This window comes from Cetorhinus maximus, chromosome 5 (assembly GCF_964194155.1).
Source record: "Cetorhinus maximus chromosome 5, sCetMax3.hap1.1, whole genome shotgun sequence".
Taxonomy (NCBI): domain Eukaryota; kingdom Metazoa; phylum Chordata; class Chondrichthyes; order Lamniformes; family Cetorhinidae; genus Cetorhinus; species Cetorhinus maximus.
The window spans coordinates 26,466,714-26,480,528 of NC_135883.1; the positions used below are offsets into that span (position 1 = coordinate 26,466,714).

At 42.1% G+C, this 13,815-nt stretch overlaps 1 protein-coding gene across 1 annotated transcript in view; it reads left to right on the forward strand.

The window, feature by feature from the left end:
- Nucleotides 1-13,815, forward strand: part of rock2a (rho-associated, coiled-coil containing protein kinase 2a) — a 233,604-nt gene that overhangs the window by 77,329 nt on the left and 142,460 nt on the right. Inside the window, exons 2-3 of the mRNA XM_078541605.1 lie at nt 12,078-12,159; nt 13,585-13,685. Of these exons, the coding sequence (XP_078397731.1) occupies nt 12,078-12,159; nt 13,585-13,685 (183 nt within the window). The remainder of the gene's footprint in view (nt 1-12,077; nt 12,160-13,584; nt 13,686-13,815) is intronic.

Consider the following 13,815-nt stretch of genomic DNA (forward strand, 5'->3'; position numbering starts at 1 on the left):
AATAAGATATAGGAACTCTTGGGGGAAATAGAAAGTAGAACTGAGTTAATATCATAAGTATTTTTAAGTTTACAGTGTTAAGTTAATTGTGTCCACTATTTAAAAGCCTTTTTGATATACAATAAAGTTTGTTTTTGTTTAAAAGTGTGAAATTCTGTGGTGTAGTTCTGTTTAATTGTTGGGTGTTTAGATTTCATCTTTAAAGGTTAATGGGGCCCTACCAGGATCGTAGCAAATTGTCTTGCGCCATTCATGACTGGATGTGGCAGGACTCCAAAGCTTTGACCTGATCTGTTGGTTGTGAATTGCTTAGCTTTGTCCATAGTGCGCTGCTTCCTCTGTTTAACATGCATGTAGTCCTGCGTTGTAACTTCAAGATGTTGGCACCTCATTTTTAGGTATACCTGGTGCTGCTCCTGGCTTGCTCTCCTATACTGCTCATTTAAACCAGGGTTGATTGGCTGACTTGATGCTAATGGCAGAGAGGCGGATATGCCAGGCCATGAGATTATAGATTGTCGTGTAATACAATTCTGATGCCGATGCCCAACAGCACCTCATAGATGCCTAGTTTTTAGTAGGAGTCCCATGTGGGTGGGGTGAATCTTGTGTTGGGGGGGGGGGGGGGGGGGGAGAGAGTGCGGCCCCTTTGTTGTGGGGGGTGGGGGAGTGCCGTGGGTGAGGTAATTAGGGGGTGGGGGAGACCTCTGTGTCATCGGGGCGGAGGGGGAGTGGTAGTGAGGTGTCCCCTGGAGTGTTGTGGGGGGGGGCTGCCCCTGGAGGAGCGAGGGGAGTCCTATGGGGATTGGTCTGCGCCTGCATAATAGTTACCCAGAAGTTAGAAGTGGTTTTAATTCTTCAAGTTTTTTTCTGGTAACTATTGGCGTAACCCAGTCGAAACCATCCAAAGTTTGCAATTTAAATTGCATTTTTGATGGTTCCCATTGCAAGGCAATTAACTGTGAAACCTTACCTGTGAAATTCCAAGGGGTATTCCCCAGCGCACCTTTGGGGCACCCCCCAAATACGACGCTGGAGAGCTCGGAACTTGTGGCCCTATGTTAAAGGCAATATATGAATATAAGCCCTTGGTTTAATAAGATGCTGATATTGGTATAATTTAACTGCATGATGTAGAAAAGCTATTGAATTTGGCGAGGAGTGAGAAAGAAAGAAATGTTAAAAATTACTTCCTTTAAACTACTGTTCAAGAAATCTTTAAGATGTTGAAAATTAAGGTGGTGATGAAGTATTGCACTGTTTGTGTAGCTTGACAAGTAGTTTTGTCTGGCACTGTTTTGGAGTGGGTCTACAGAAAAGTTGCAACAGAGAAAGAAAATGAGCAGTGAAAGCATTTAAATAATGTTTCCTGATTGGGGAAAAAAAACTCTCGAAGTCCAGGATGGGTCATTCCCAGATTGCTGACCTATAATTTATATTTATTGATGCTTTCATAGCTCTTGTCCCTAAAAGATCACATTAAAAATCTTTCACTATTAGTAGTGAATTGTTACGGTTGAGTATATTTGCAAATTTTGAGTAATTGAGCACTTTTTCCTCTTGCTTGACTTCCCGAGGCATGCAGAATCATTATTTTTGGACTATTTCAAATCAGAAACCTGATTGGAGAGATTTTAAATCGGGAGTTGTGTGAAGAATGGCACAGATTGACTGGGAGAGTTTTGTGTCCTAAGAATGGATGCAGAAGTAAGTGGGTGGTGAGGAATGCAAAGAAGTGGCCAGAGATGGTGTTGTCAACAATCTAAACTATGGGAGTAGGGAAGTCCCGAGAGATGGCAAAATTGGGTGGCGGCCATGAATATGGAACGTACATATAGAGGAAGTGGTTTAGAGTGGATGGAAGATCATAGAAATTAGAGGAGAGTGTGAATGAAAAGATAGAATAGAACTCTATAAAACTGGAGGAGTACATTCAGTAGCAAAATTGTGTCTGGGACATCAGACAGGCCTGGCATGCCACTCAACTTTTTTATTGGTTTAGTTTCTTCAGTTTCATTGTTCATTCATGGGAGTTTTTAAACCATGCTGTGGTGAAACAGGGGTTCTAATGCTTAAAATATTTCACTTGTACTGCAAGTTTTATTGCATACTGTATGTATCTGCTTAAAGATGTTGTTGAAGAAGTGGCTCTAGTTCACGTGTCAATCAAGTGTTCGGCATACTTTGCTCACAGAATTAGATGCAAATCATTTACCTGCCTTTGACCCATATCCCTTAATACCCTTGATTCAGCATCAACAGTGTTTTAGAAGGAAAGTTCCATATTTCCACTACCCTTTATGTGAAAAAACCTTGCCGATTTCATTTCTAAATAGCCTATTTCTAATTTTATGCTTTGCTCTCTCTTGTTCTGGGCACCCCAACCAAAAGAAATAGCTTCAATATTTATCCTATCAGATGCTTTTATTATTTGAAACACATCTGAAATTGAATACCATAGACGTCAGCCTATGCCATGTTTGCGCACAGGTTGGATGTCCAAAGTCTTGGCACCCTTGGGACTGAGTCCATGCCGGACTTCGGATTTTGGACAACAGCAGTGCTAACCTGCATGAGCAGAGATCAGGTGGTTCGGGCTGGGTCGGGTGGAGCTGAGGGTTGTTTGGGTCAACTCAGAATGCAAGAACTCCACTGACCATGGTAAACAAGCAGTGGAGCCAATAACACCGAGAACTAGCCAATCTGTCCCGATATTTGGACAATAGTCTGAATTTCATTTGACTGAATATCAAGCGGAATACTTTCAAAAATTTCCAGTTTTCAGGCAGCCAAATTTTGGATGTCTAACCTGTATCTCCAAAAAATTAAAAATTACCATGGCAGAGACATGAGAAGAAGCATGTAAAATCTTCCCCATATAATACAGATTTCAACCAGTAAAGTCAGTACAGAAGAAGAGTATAATTTTTAAAAATATAATTTTGTAATGCAAACCCAAACAAAACATAACAATTACAGCTTAAAAAGCTTCTAAAGACGTGCTTATGTATGTTGTGGCTGAAAATATAACTGGAATCCTGTACAACTATTCTTTGTTGTGGTGGTTACAGATAGCTGTGAATGTAGACTTACAAATTGTCCTCTGATAAGAAGCACATAATGTTGTTTGTTGAAGTTTTTACCTCCTTTAATAAAATGTACAACTGTACATATGTTAAATATATGGAACCCAAAATTCCTGGCCCATTAAGAACACTCTTAAGTTAGTTGGAGTAAGGGTCTGAATTTGGAACTGGACACTATTTCAATGAGTCTCCATTTCATTCCTCAGAATAAAACATTCTTACGGCAGTGTACTGCCTGTCCCACACTGGTGTTGGAAGAGGAGGTGGAACATTAGGCTGACATCACCTTTCAGAAAGCTTATCATTTTTGTTTCCTCCGACAAGTGTACTCGCAGTGTAATATCTTTATGGAGTTGGGGATTACAATGCTGCTTCCTTAACAAAAGTTGATCACCTAGAGATGGATTGTCATTAGACAAGTGGTTGCCACAAAATAGGTCTGCTTAAAAAAAGTTACAGTTTCAGACAGAATGGTCCATCCTCCTTCAAATTCTTGGCTCTCCTCCAAGGCACACATCCAGGAACCATTGTACATGGTATGTACAGAGTCAAGGCTGAAGCAGACATTGATAAATTTTCCGTGCTGTATTTGTGACAGTGGAGTGAACCTCTGAGTTTTGGCAATGGTTTCATGGTCATTAGACAGAGCTTGTTGTATTAAGATACACAGTCCGAACACTTTGTAAAATATTTTTTTCAACAGAAGATATCAGCATATGATCTTATTTTATCCTTTTTTTATTATGTTTGTGATTAGTTTAGTGCTTCAAATTCATTAAGGGTAATGACCAACTGCATGGCAATAAGTAATGCATCTTCAGACTCTTGGCATTTGAAAGAAAGCAATCCGAATTTATGCTAGTGAAACCTGAATATGCATTTCCTTCAAATATTTCTGTTAACTGTGATTCCATTTCCTGCCAGTAATTCCTACTTGGGTAAGAACCCTGGGAATCCAATTTACTTCCTGTCCTTAGTTTCTAAATTTGAACCTCGACATCATCCTCCCCCTCAAAGTACATTTCAGTTTAAAGGAATCTTGTTGCTCAGCATTATTTGAGTTGAAGAGGTCTGACTGTAACAGTACTTCAGCTGTGATTTCCTTTTGAGGCCTCTGAACTCGAGATGTATAGCGTTCAGACTGTGTATCTTAATACAACAAGCTCTGTCTAATGTTACAATTAAGGGGGAGGGAGTGGCATAATGGTAGTGTCACTGGATTAGTAGTACAGAGGCCCAGGCTGATGAGCCTAGGCTCGGGTTCCAATCCCACCGTGGCAGCTGGTGGAATTTGAATTCAATTAATAAACCTGGAATTACAAAAGCTTAATCTCGATAATGATGACCATGAAACCATTGTCAATTGTTGTAAAGACCCACCAGGTTCACTAAGCCAGGTGGTTTGCCTGTACACTAAAGCGAGGCGTCCCTGATTGACTGCTATACAGGACTACAATGGCATTGATGATCGGAGGGACCATTTACTGCTTGGTAGCACTCTTTCTGGCAGCCCAGCTGAAAAAACAGAACTAAAACAAATCCATTGATGTGACTGGCACCTCTGAAATCCTCAACTCAAGAACAGGCATATAACTCTTTGTACAGTTATAACTCATTTGCTGCTTTCTGAGTTTGTTTGCTTGTGCAGCAGTTTTTGTAGTGTTTGTACATGAAATTGCAACAAGCTGTAGTCAATCAGTTTTATTTTGTGACTGGTGGTGAGAATTCCAGAGCCCGGGATGCTGCCTCAAAATAATGATCAGGTTAATTAGAAATTGGCATTGAATCTGTAAAGGGTTCAATAAAATGTATTTAAAAAGGGGTAGGATGAATAGAAAACAGTGCTCCAGGTGGTGGAATATGAAAGTTCTTTCACTTGCCCCAAAGATCATCAGGACTTGTGAAGAACCCATGAGGAACACTCATATTTACCACCATTATCATGAGATCTTGTGTAAGTCTTTGTGCAATTGCAATTATGTCTCTGTTGCTAAAATAAAGCTCCAACAGTGAAAAGGAAAATGTCTTTTAGGGAAAGAAATCTGCTGTCCTTGCCTGGTCTGGCCTACACGTGACTCCAGATCCACAGCAATGTCGTTAACTCTCTGAAATGGTCTAGGAAGACAATCACTTGTATCAAACTGCTACAGAAAAGTCCACAAAGAATGAAAATAGATGCACCACCTGGCATCAACCTAAACACTGGAAACGACAATGGCACACCCGGCCCTGTCGACTCTGCATAGTTGTCCTAAATAACACCTGGGGACTTGTGCCAAAGTTGGGAGAGCTGTCCATAGATTAGTCAAGCATTAGTTTGACATTGTCTGCAAGGTATGATTCTGTGAGTATGACTATGTCCCAGACTCCACCATCACCATCTCTGGGTATGTCCTGTCCCACTGCAGGATAGATCCGCCATTGCTGACAGCACGGAGGTATACAATTGGGAGGGAGTTGCCTTGGGAGTCCATGAAGTGTCTCATGGCATAAGGTCAAATGCGGGCAAGGAAGTGGTGGCATAGTGGTATCGTCTAGTATTCCATAGACCCAGGGTAATGCTTTGGGAACTCGGGTTCGAATCCCACCATGGCAGATGGTGAAATTTGAATTCAATAAAAAATCTGGAATTAAAAGTCTGATGATGACCATGAAACCATTGCCGATTGTCCAGACCCACAGCAATGTAGTTGACTGTTAAATGCTCTCTGAACAAGGAAAATTACGGATAGGCAATAAATACTGGCCTGGCCAGTGATACCCATGTCCTAGGAACAAATTTTAAAAAAATATTGCCAGCCAAGCTGATGAATCAGTATTCCTGTATGTTGGACACCACTTGGAGGCGGCATTGAGGGTGAAAAGGGCCTTGTACTTTGGGTGGGGGACTTCAATGCCCGTTGCCAAGAGTGGCTCAGTAGCACCACTTATGACTGAGTTGGCTGAGTCTTAAAGACTGTGGTGACGGAACCAAGAAGAAGGAAACATGCCTAAAAACTTGGAGAAACCTACTCGTTCTGAACTATACACCAAACTAACTGACGCAGATGTATCTGTCCATGACAGTTTCAGTCGGAATGACCACCGCACAGCCCTTGTGGAGACAATGTCCTCCGTCTTCGCATTGAGGATCTCCTCCATTGTGTTGTGCACTACCACCATGCTAAATGGATAAAATTCGAGCAGATCTAGTAATTCAAAACTGGACATCCATGAGGTATATCCTGGGGGAACAACCCTGGTTCAATGAAGAATGCAGGAGGCATGCCAGGAGCAAAGTGATGGAAGGTGTTGTCAGGCGGCACTTACTCAGCAGTAACCTGCTCACTGATGCCCCATTTGGATTGCTCCAGAGCCACACGGCTCCTGACCTCATTACAGCCTTAAATATGGACAAAAGAGCTGAACCCGAGAGGTGAGGCGTTAGTGACTTACCTTGATATCAAGGCTGCTTTTGACCGTGGCATCTGGGAGCCCAAGCAAAACTGGAGTCTCCACTGGTTCCAGTCATACCTAGCACAAAGGAAGATGGCTGTGCTTGTTTTTTTTTCGCTGATAAGCCTGTAATGACACCTGAACTAAAGCTCATGGTTACTCCAGTAATGATCTTTATACATATATTACAACTGTACAACTTTAGATGATCATGCTGAGCGCTGTTGCCATGACAGCCAGTCCCCATTATGCAGTTGCCCGAAGCATAGAAAACACATTTCCAACCCTGCTCAATTGTTAATTATAAAAAAACACATACACACCAGGTAGAACTTTACAATTAAACAATTCCTGGGACACCACTGACGAGTGGGAAGATGGCCAGACCCTGGTGTTATCCATGGCACTTGGAGCCATGGTCGGCCACCTTGTTGGCATCTCCCCCAGGCTGGACGTTCCTCAGGACTGTCGTCAACAAGCCGACTCCTAAACATGCGGCTGAGACTCCTTTCACATCCCGACACACATTCCCCCCCCTACAAACCCATCAATGTGCCCCAGCATCTCCCTACTGCTGGCTCTGCACCCCACCCCACAAACTGAGTCCCTCAATACCACAGGTGCTGGCCATCGTCTCTGTGCCTTAGAAGCCATATTTCGCCTGGGTCTGCCATTTGGTCAGACGATTATCGGACCACAGCGTTCTTCAGCTCCAGCTCTTTGGCCTGGTGGATTAGGTCTGATGCTTGTGTCTCTGTTGGCTCGTCGGTTGTTCACCTTGTTCCTTACAGAATAATTCCATGTCTTTCTCCTTAGACAAGGATTTCATGAGCTACTGCTGTGACCCACTCAACTGACCATCTCCTTTGATCTCCACAAAACTCACTTCTTGTTGCGATTTTTTTTCCTATGTAGCTTTTTGGATGCTTCATCATTCATGAATGTGTTCAATTCCTCTTCTGGTGCTGGTGCGAGGGCAGGGTCTGGTTCCTGACAGTAACTACTGTAGTAGTCCTGGTAATATTCATACTGCTCCATCCCCTGTGTGTTATAGTCCACATACTAATTACTAAACTCTGGCCCAGGGTTGGCAGGGGAACTGCAGGCTGCCGATGCTCACTGACTAGACACTCCTGTTGAACTCCAGCCAGGCATCAGCGGGGGTCGGGGGCTTCCCCAGCTTCGCCTGGGGCAGGTGCGGGCACTTGGGGAAGAGCGGGCAGTGGGCTCTCCCCTGTCAGGTTGCCCATGAAGATCTCAGTCCTGGCTCTGGGCGGCTGCCCTGACTCGGAGAGAGAAGAAGCTGAACTCTCCTTGAGCCTCCTCGTTCATGGTGTGCTTAATCACCTCAGTTCTGGGACATCGCTGCAGAAGATCTTCAGGGTAGTGTCCTAGGCCCAACTATCTTCAGCTGCTTCATCAATGACCACCTCTCCATCATAAGGTCAGAACTGGGATGTTTGCTGATGATTGCAAAATGTTCAGCACAATTCGCGACTCCTCAGATTCTGAAGCAGTCCGTGCCAGAGAGCAGTGGAGGCAGGATCACTGACTGTGTTTTTAAGGCAGAGGTAGATGGATTCTTGGCTAACAGGGAGTCAAAGGGGGGGTAGGCGGAATGTGGAGTTGAGGCCATTATCAGATCAGCTACACTCCTATTGAAGGGTGGAGCAGGCTTGAGGGGCCGAATGGCCTATCCCTGCTCCTAATTTGTATGTTTGCATGTGTCCATATGTGGCAAGACCTGGACAATATCCAGGCTTGGGCTGACAAGTGGCAAGTAACTTCCATGCCACACAAGTGCCAGGCAATAACCATCTCCAATATGAGAAAATGTAACCATCTCCCCTTGACATTCAATGGCATTACCATTGCTGAATCCCCCACTATCAACATCCTGGGAGTTACCGCTGACCAGAAACTTAAATAGACCATCCATATAAATAACGTGGCTACAAGAGCAGGTCAGAGGCTAGGAATTCTGTGGCAAGTAACTCACCTCCTAACTTCCCAAAGCCTATCCAGCATCTGCAAGGCACAGCTCAGGAGTGTGATGGAATACACTCCATTTGCTGGGATAAGTTCAGCTCCAGCAACACTCAAGCTTGACACCATCCAGGATAAAACAGCCCACATGATTGGCACCCCATCCACCATTTTAAACATTTTGCTCCCTCCACCACCAAAACACAGTGGCAGCAGTGTGTACCATCTACAAGATGCACCACAGCAACTCACCAAGGCTCCTTGGACAGCACTTCCAAACCCATGACCTCTACCACCATGAGCGACAAGGACAACAGAAGCATGGGAACACCACCACCTTCAAGTTTCCCTCCAAGTCACACATCATGCTAACTTGAAACTATATTGGCATTCTTTCACTGTTGCTGGGTGAAAACCCTGGAACTCCCTTCCTAGCAGCACTGTGGGTGTACCTACACCAGATGGACTTCAACACTGCAAGAAGGCAGCTCACCACCACCTTTTCAACGGTAATTAGGGATGGGCAGTAAATGCTAACCTAGCTAGCGATGCCCACATCCTATGAAAGAAGTTTATAAGATTGTTATATTTTGGAACTGTCTTTAAATTTAAGGTAAAATGAAAGGGGTCATGTGACGTGTTCTGAAGACTGCTTGAAAACAGGCCTGGATGGTTAAAGATCAAAGGAGGGGCCAAGATTGATTTACTGGGGTACTAGTGTAAGGTGTTCACAGTTGGAGACAGTGGCAGCAGTCTGAGTTCAGAATGGGTACACTGAATCTCCCAAAGCCCCCAGAAAGATGTTGAAAGTAATCGTTTGTAAACAGTTGTGCTGTAAATTGTCCATTTACTTCTAAAATGCAAGAAAGTTGGAGGGCCAAGACTAGCTAACCAGCCTTGCAAGGCTAATGTATTTCATGTTGCCATGGGGAAGTGTACAGAGGAAGCCATTTTTGAGATCAGATCATACACTTACCTACAAATCACTGAATATCATAACCAGCAGTTTTGTTGGTCAGCAGAGAGGAGGCTGCTTGCCTTTGCGAACTATCACAGCCAGATGCGGGATTGAGATGGTTTCCAGTGAAGCGATGCATCCTGCAGCCTTCTAAGGATTCCGGGAGATTTGTCCTGGCATGGCCAGACGGGAAGAATCATTAGGATAGGCTTCACTGCTGGCTGTGGATTTAGGAAACTCTCTGAAAACTAAAGGAAGTGTCTGGAGGTGGCCACTTTAAGTTCCTACTCAACAAAACCAGGAAATGCAAAGCCATTGGAAGCTGGGAGCAACTGTGGACTGTATACTATAAGGACTGCAATTCTGTGGAGAGTGCGATATATGAAAGGGGAATGTTCTTTTCTTTCATTTAAAGTTGCCTACAAAAATAGTGTTTAGTCAGTGGTGTTTGGCCATTTGTTACAGTAAAAGTTTTAAAATGTGAAATCTGAAAACCCCACTTGCCAATCAATCAACACCCTCTTTACATACAGTATAAATTGTGTTTTCCCCTTATTCTGATATTCTTACGAGTGTCCTGATGAGTGCAAGATGAAAAGCTTAGACATGTCTATTTTTTTCAGCAATACTCAAGTTCTGAACTACCAAATGACTACTTAATAATGGACTGTGAAATGCTTTATAATGCCCTGAGGCCTTAAGGCACTATATAAATGCAAGTTCTTATTATTAGCAGAAATTGGAGGTCCTGATGATGGTTTGAGAGCAGATCAAGATGCACATTCATCATTAGACAGATACAAATGTCTATAGGTGTTTTACTGTTGATATACAGGCTTTCATTTTCTACCCATAGAGCTTACATTTATATAGAGCCTTATTTTCTCAGGACAATATAGAGCACTTCATAGCCAAAGAATGGTACAAGCTGAACTTTTTAATCAGAGTTTATTCTCCTAAAGAATGTATCTATGACTCATTTGCAACATTGCTAATTATGGGTCATTGTATCTTTCTCTTGAAGTGTGTTGCTCAGTTATCAGTAAAGTATTCTGTGAGCCCCAGTTAAATTTAGCTGGTCTCACTGGAATCAAAATAGTTATTTTATAAACTTTTGTCTACATAACTGACCATGCTTAGTTGTGAAGTAAGAACCGCTAGCAAACTGAGAAAAATGATTTGTTTCCTTGTTAACACAGGTACCAGGATAAGCTACCATGCAGTAGCAGTAATATGAAACTTAAGATTTACAGACATCTTGGGATGGCAAATGTAACTGTACGTGTGTTAAAAGCAAAACACTGCGGATGCTGGAAATCTGAAACAAAAACAGAAAATGCTGGAAAAACTCAGCAGGTCTGACAGCATCTGTGGAGCAAGAAAAAAACAAAGTTAACATTTCGAGTCCTTATGACCCTTCTTCAGAGCAGCTCTGAAGAGTCATAAGGACTCGAAATGTTAACTTTGATTTTTTTCTCTCTCCACAGATGCTGTCAGACCTGCTGAGTTTTTTCCAGCATTTTCTGTTCTTGTAACTATACGTGTTATTGAAATGACTATAAAACTTGCTTTCGGCTTTAGTAACAGTCCAAACTTATCAAAGGTGCAAATAGAATAATCAATTGTAGTAAGCACCAAAAAATGTAATGCTGCGCATTGTTGTAAGGCATTCAAAAGCATACCCTTTGTGATACCAAACTGTATTCTTACATTAAGTGAATATAACTTTGTACTGACTTAGTTATTTGTTGCCTGAACGTAACTTCAAAATCAGGTAACAAAATCAATATATTTTCTTGTTTCATTGCTAAGCTTCTTTTCTCCTTTGTTCTGTTGAATGCTAGATTTAAGTTACATTGGGAGCTAGTCACCCTCTACTGCAGGAGTGTCCAAGACTTGGCCATGTGGTCGGAGGTATTGGCCATAATCTTCCAGACCTCTAGGTATCGGTGTGGTGATAGAGGACTTTGATAATTTCAAATGTTACACCCTTGTTCAAAAAAGGGTCTAAAGATAAACCCAGCAGTGAAAGGCCTGTCATTTTAACCATGGTGGTGGGATAACTTTTAGAAATGATCATCTGGGACAAAATAACAGTCACTTGGCCAAGTATGGATTAATTAAAAGAAGCCAACACAGATTTATCAAAGGCATGTACTAACTTGTTGCTCGATATATTCTGTTGCCCTTGCTTACTGCTATTCATCGTACATGTTTGAAATGAAGTGGTGTTACGGAACCATCTACAAGAATTTGAGTAAAATGAACAAGACACTTCACATTTCTTCAGAAAGGGTAGACCAAATTTGAGGATTGGTACATTTAGATTATTGGATAAGTTCAGTGATGCTATGTTGCAAGTGTCATCCTCAAAGTAGATTTTGATGGAGACTCAGCCAGCATACCTGACTTGCAGCATTCTGGATTTTTGGTCATCGCCAGCTTTAAGTAGGCCAATGGGAGCCTTTGCCTTGCTGAATTTACGTCTATAGGTTAAGCACTTGAAATTCACTATTTTATGTTTCCTTTTTTTTTGAATGATTATTTCCCTTTTAATGTTACATTTCACTTATCCATATTGCATGAATAACACATTAACTTTTTCTTTTCAGGATGGCCTCAATGCCCTGGTCCAGGATTTGGATTTCCCTGCTCTAAGGAAGAACAAAAACATTGAAAATTTCTTAAATAGGTGTAAGTTTGAAATCTTTTGCATATCTTAATGACTAGACTTTACCTATTAATTGAGTGTTACCATAATGCAGTGCTGTCTAATTCATTTTGATGCAAAGCTTAATAAAGAAGTGGTAATGAGATTTTAAAGTTTATAAATAAAGCATTCTGTGGAAAGTAATGGGGGAAGAATGTATCAGTTTTTATGAAGCATGTGACTAGTGGAACTGATCAGTAGATGCTATTTATAAGTATGCAATGAACAGTGGAGGTGATTCAGAAGGTGGCTTTGAGGAGCATTGTGGCAACATGGAGCAAATAATTACCTAGGGGAGTGAGAGATAGGCATACTAGAAGAATAGGATTCTGGCAGTAATGGGAGATTCTATAAGCAAGGAAATATATGGCCTTTTGTCCAGTGTAACAAAGTCCCAGAGTCCCAAATAAAACATTGGTTCTTTGGTGCTAGGCAGTGTTCCCTCTAAGCTGCATGCCCACACATCAATCTAGACTTTACTGTGCATTGAAATAAAAAAGCCACTCTCAACAACTAGCTCGGGTGGAGGTGGGGGGCCAGATTATGGGAGACCCATTTCACTTCCCTGTAAGATGAATGGATTTTTAAAATCACTTATGATCCAAGGCTAGACTTTCAAGCTATGTGCATGCTCTCTGTTCCTTTTGCATTGCATCTACTCTCCTGAAAGTGCAGGTTCTTGTGTTGGGAGAGGGTAGCTAACAGACTAGATGTGGGATGAGTGAGGTAACGTAGAACAGGGTGGGTGTGAGGAAGGCTAGAATGGGATGTCTGAGGAGAAGGAGAATGGGATCTGTGATAAAGTAGAATGGAGTCTTTGAGGAGAGGAGAATGGGACCAGTGTGAGGAGAGTAGTGTTGCCCCGAAGTTGCAAGCAATCTGAAATGTACCATGTTTTGAAATAAACAGGCCATTCACAACTTCATGAAAGTTCAACAATTTGTAAAATTTGAGCTGTCCATGGACAAATAAGTACTGTTCAGATGAGTTTGTACTTCACCTCGTACAAAGAAAATTTAGAGGGAACATTGGTGTTAGGATGAAAAGTGTCACAGAATGGGTGGTAAACCTTCTGGGAAGGGAAGGAGAGCAGCCAAAACTCATGACCCATTGTGAAACCAATGATGTAGATACAAGTATTATTGAGGTGTAGTGGAGGGAGCGTAGCAAGTTTGGCACTAGACAGAGAAACAGTATTTCAAGGGCCATCTATGAATTGCTTCATGTGTCATTCCGCTGTAGTTCATTTAAACTGTTATCTGCTTGTGTCACCATGTTGCCCAAATAATTAATATTTTCTGGAATAGACACATGCCAAGGTTTTGCATTTTGTATGGTCACTTGTAGATTTAAAACCACTTCTAAAAGTGTTTCTTCTCTTCCCCACCCCATCTGCCACCCTCCCCCAGATGACAAAGTAATGGGCAAGGTTCGAGAAATGCAAATGAAAGCAGAGGACTATGAGGTTGTAAAAGTGATAGGACGAGGTGCATTCGGTGAAGTTCAGCTGGTAAGGAATTTGCAGTTCTTTAGAGTAAATGAACCAAAGTAAACGTTTTTCAATGTAAGCATCAGGGCAGCATTCCTAACTTTGAGTTTGTTTTGTGTAATCCTCTTGGATATGCAGGAATATACCATAT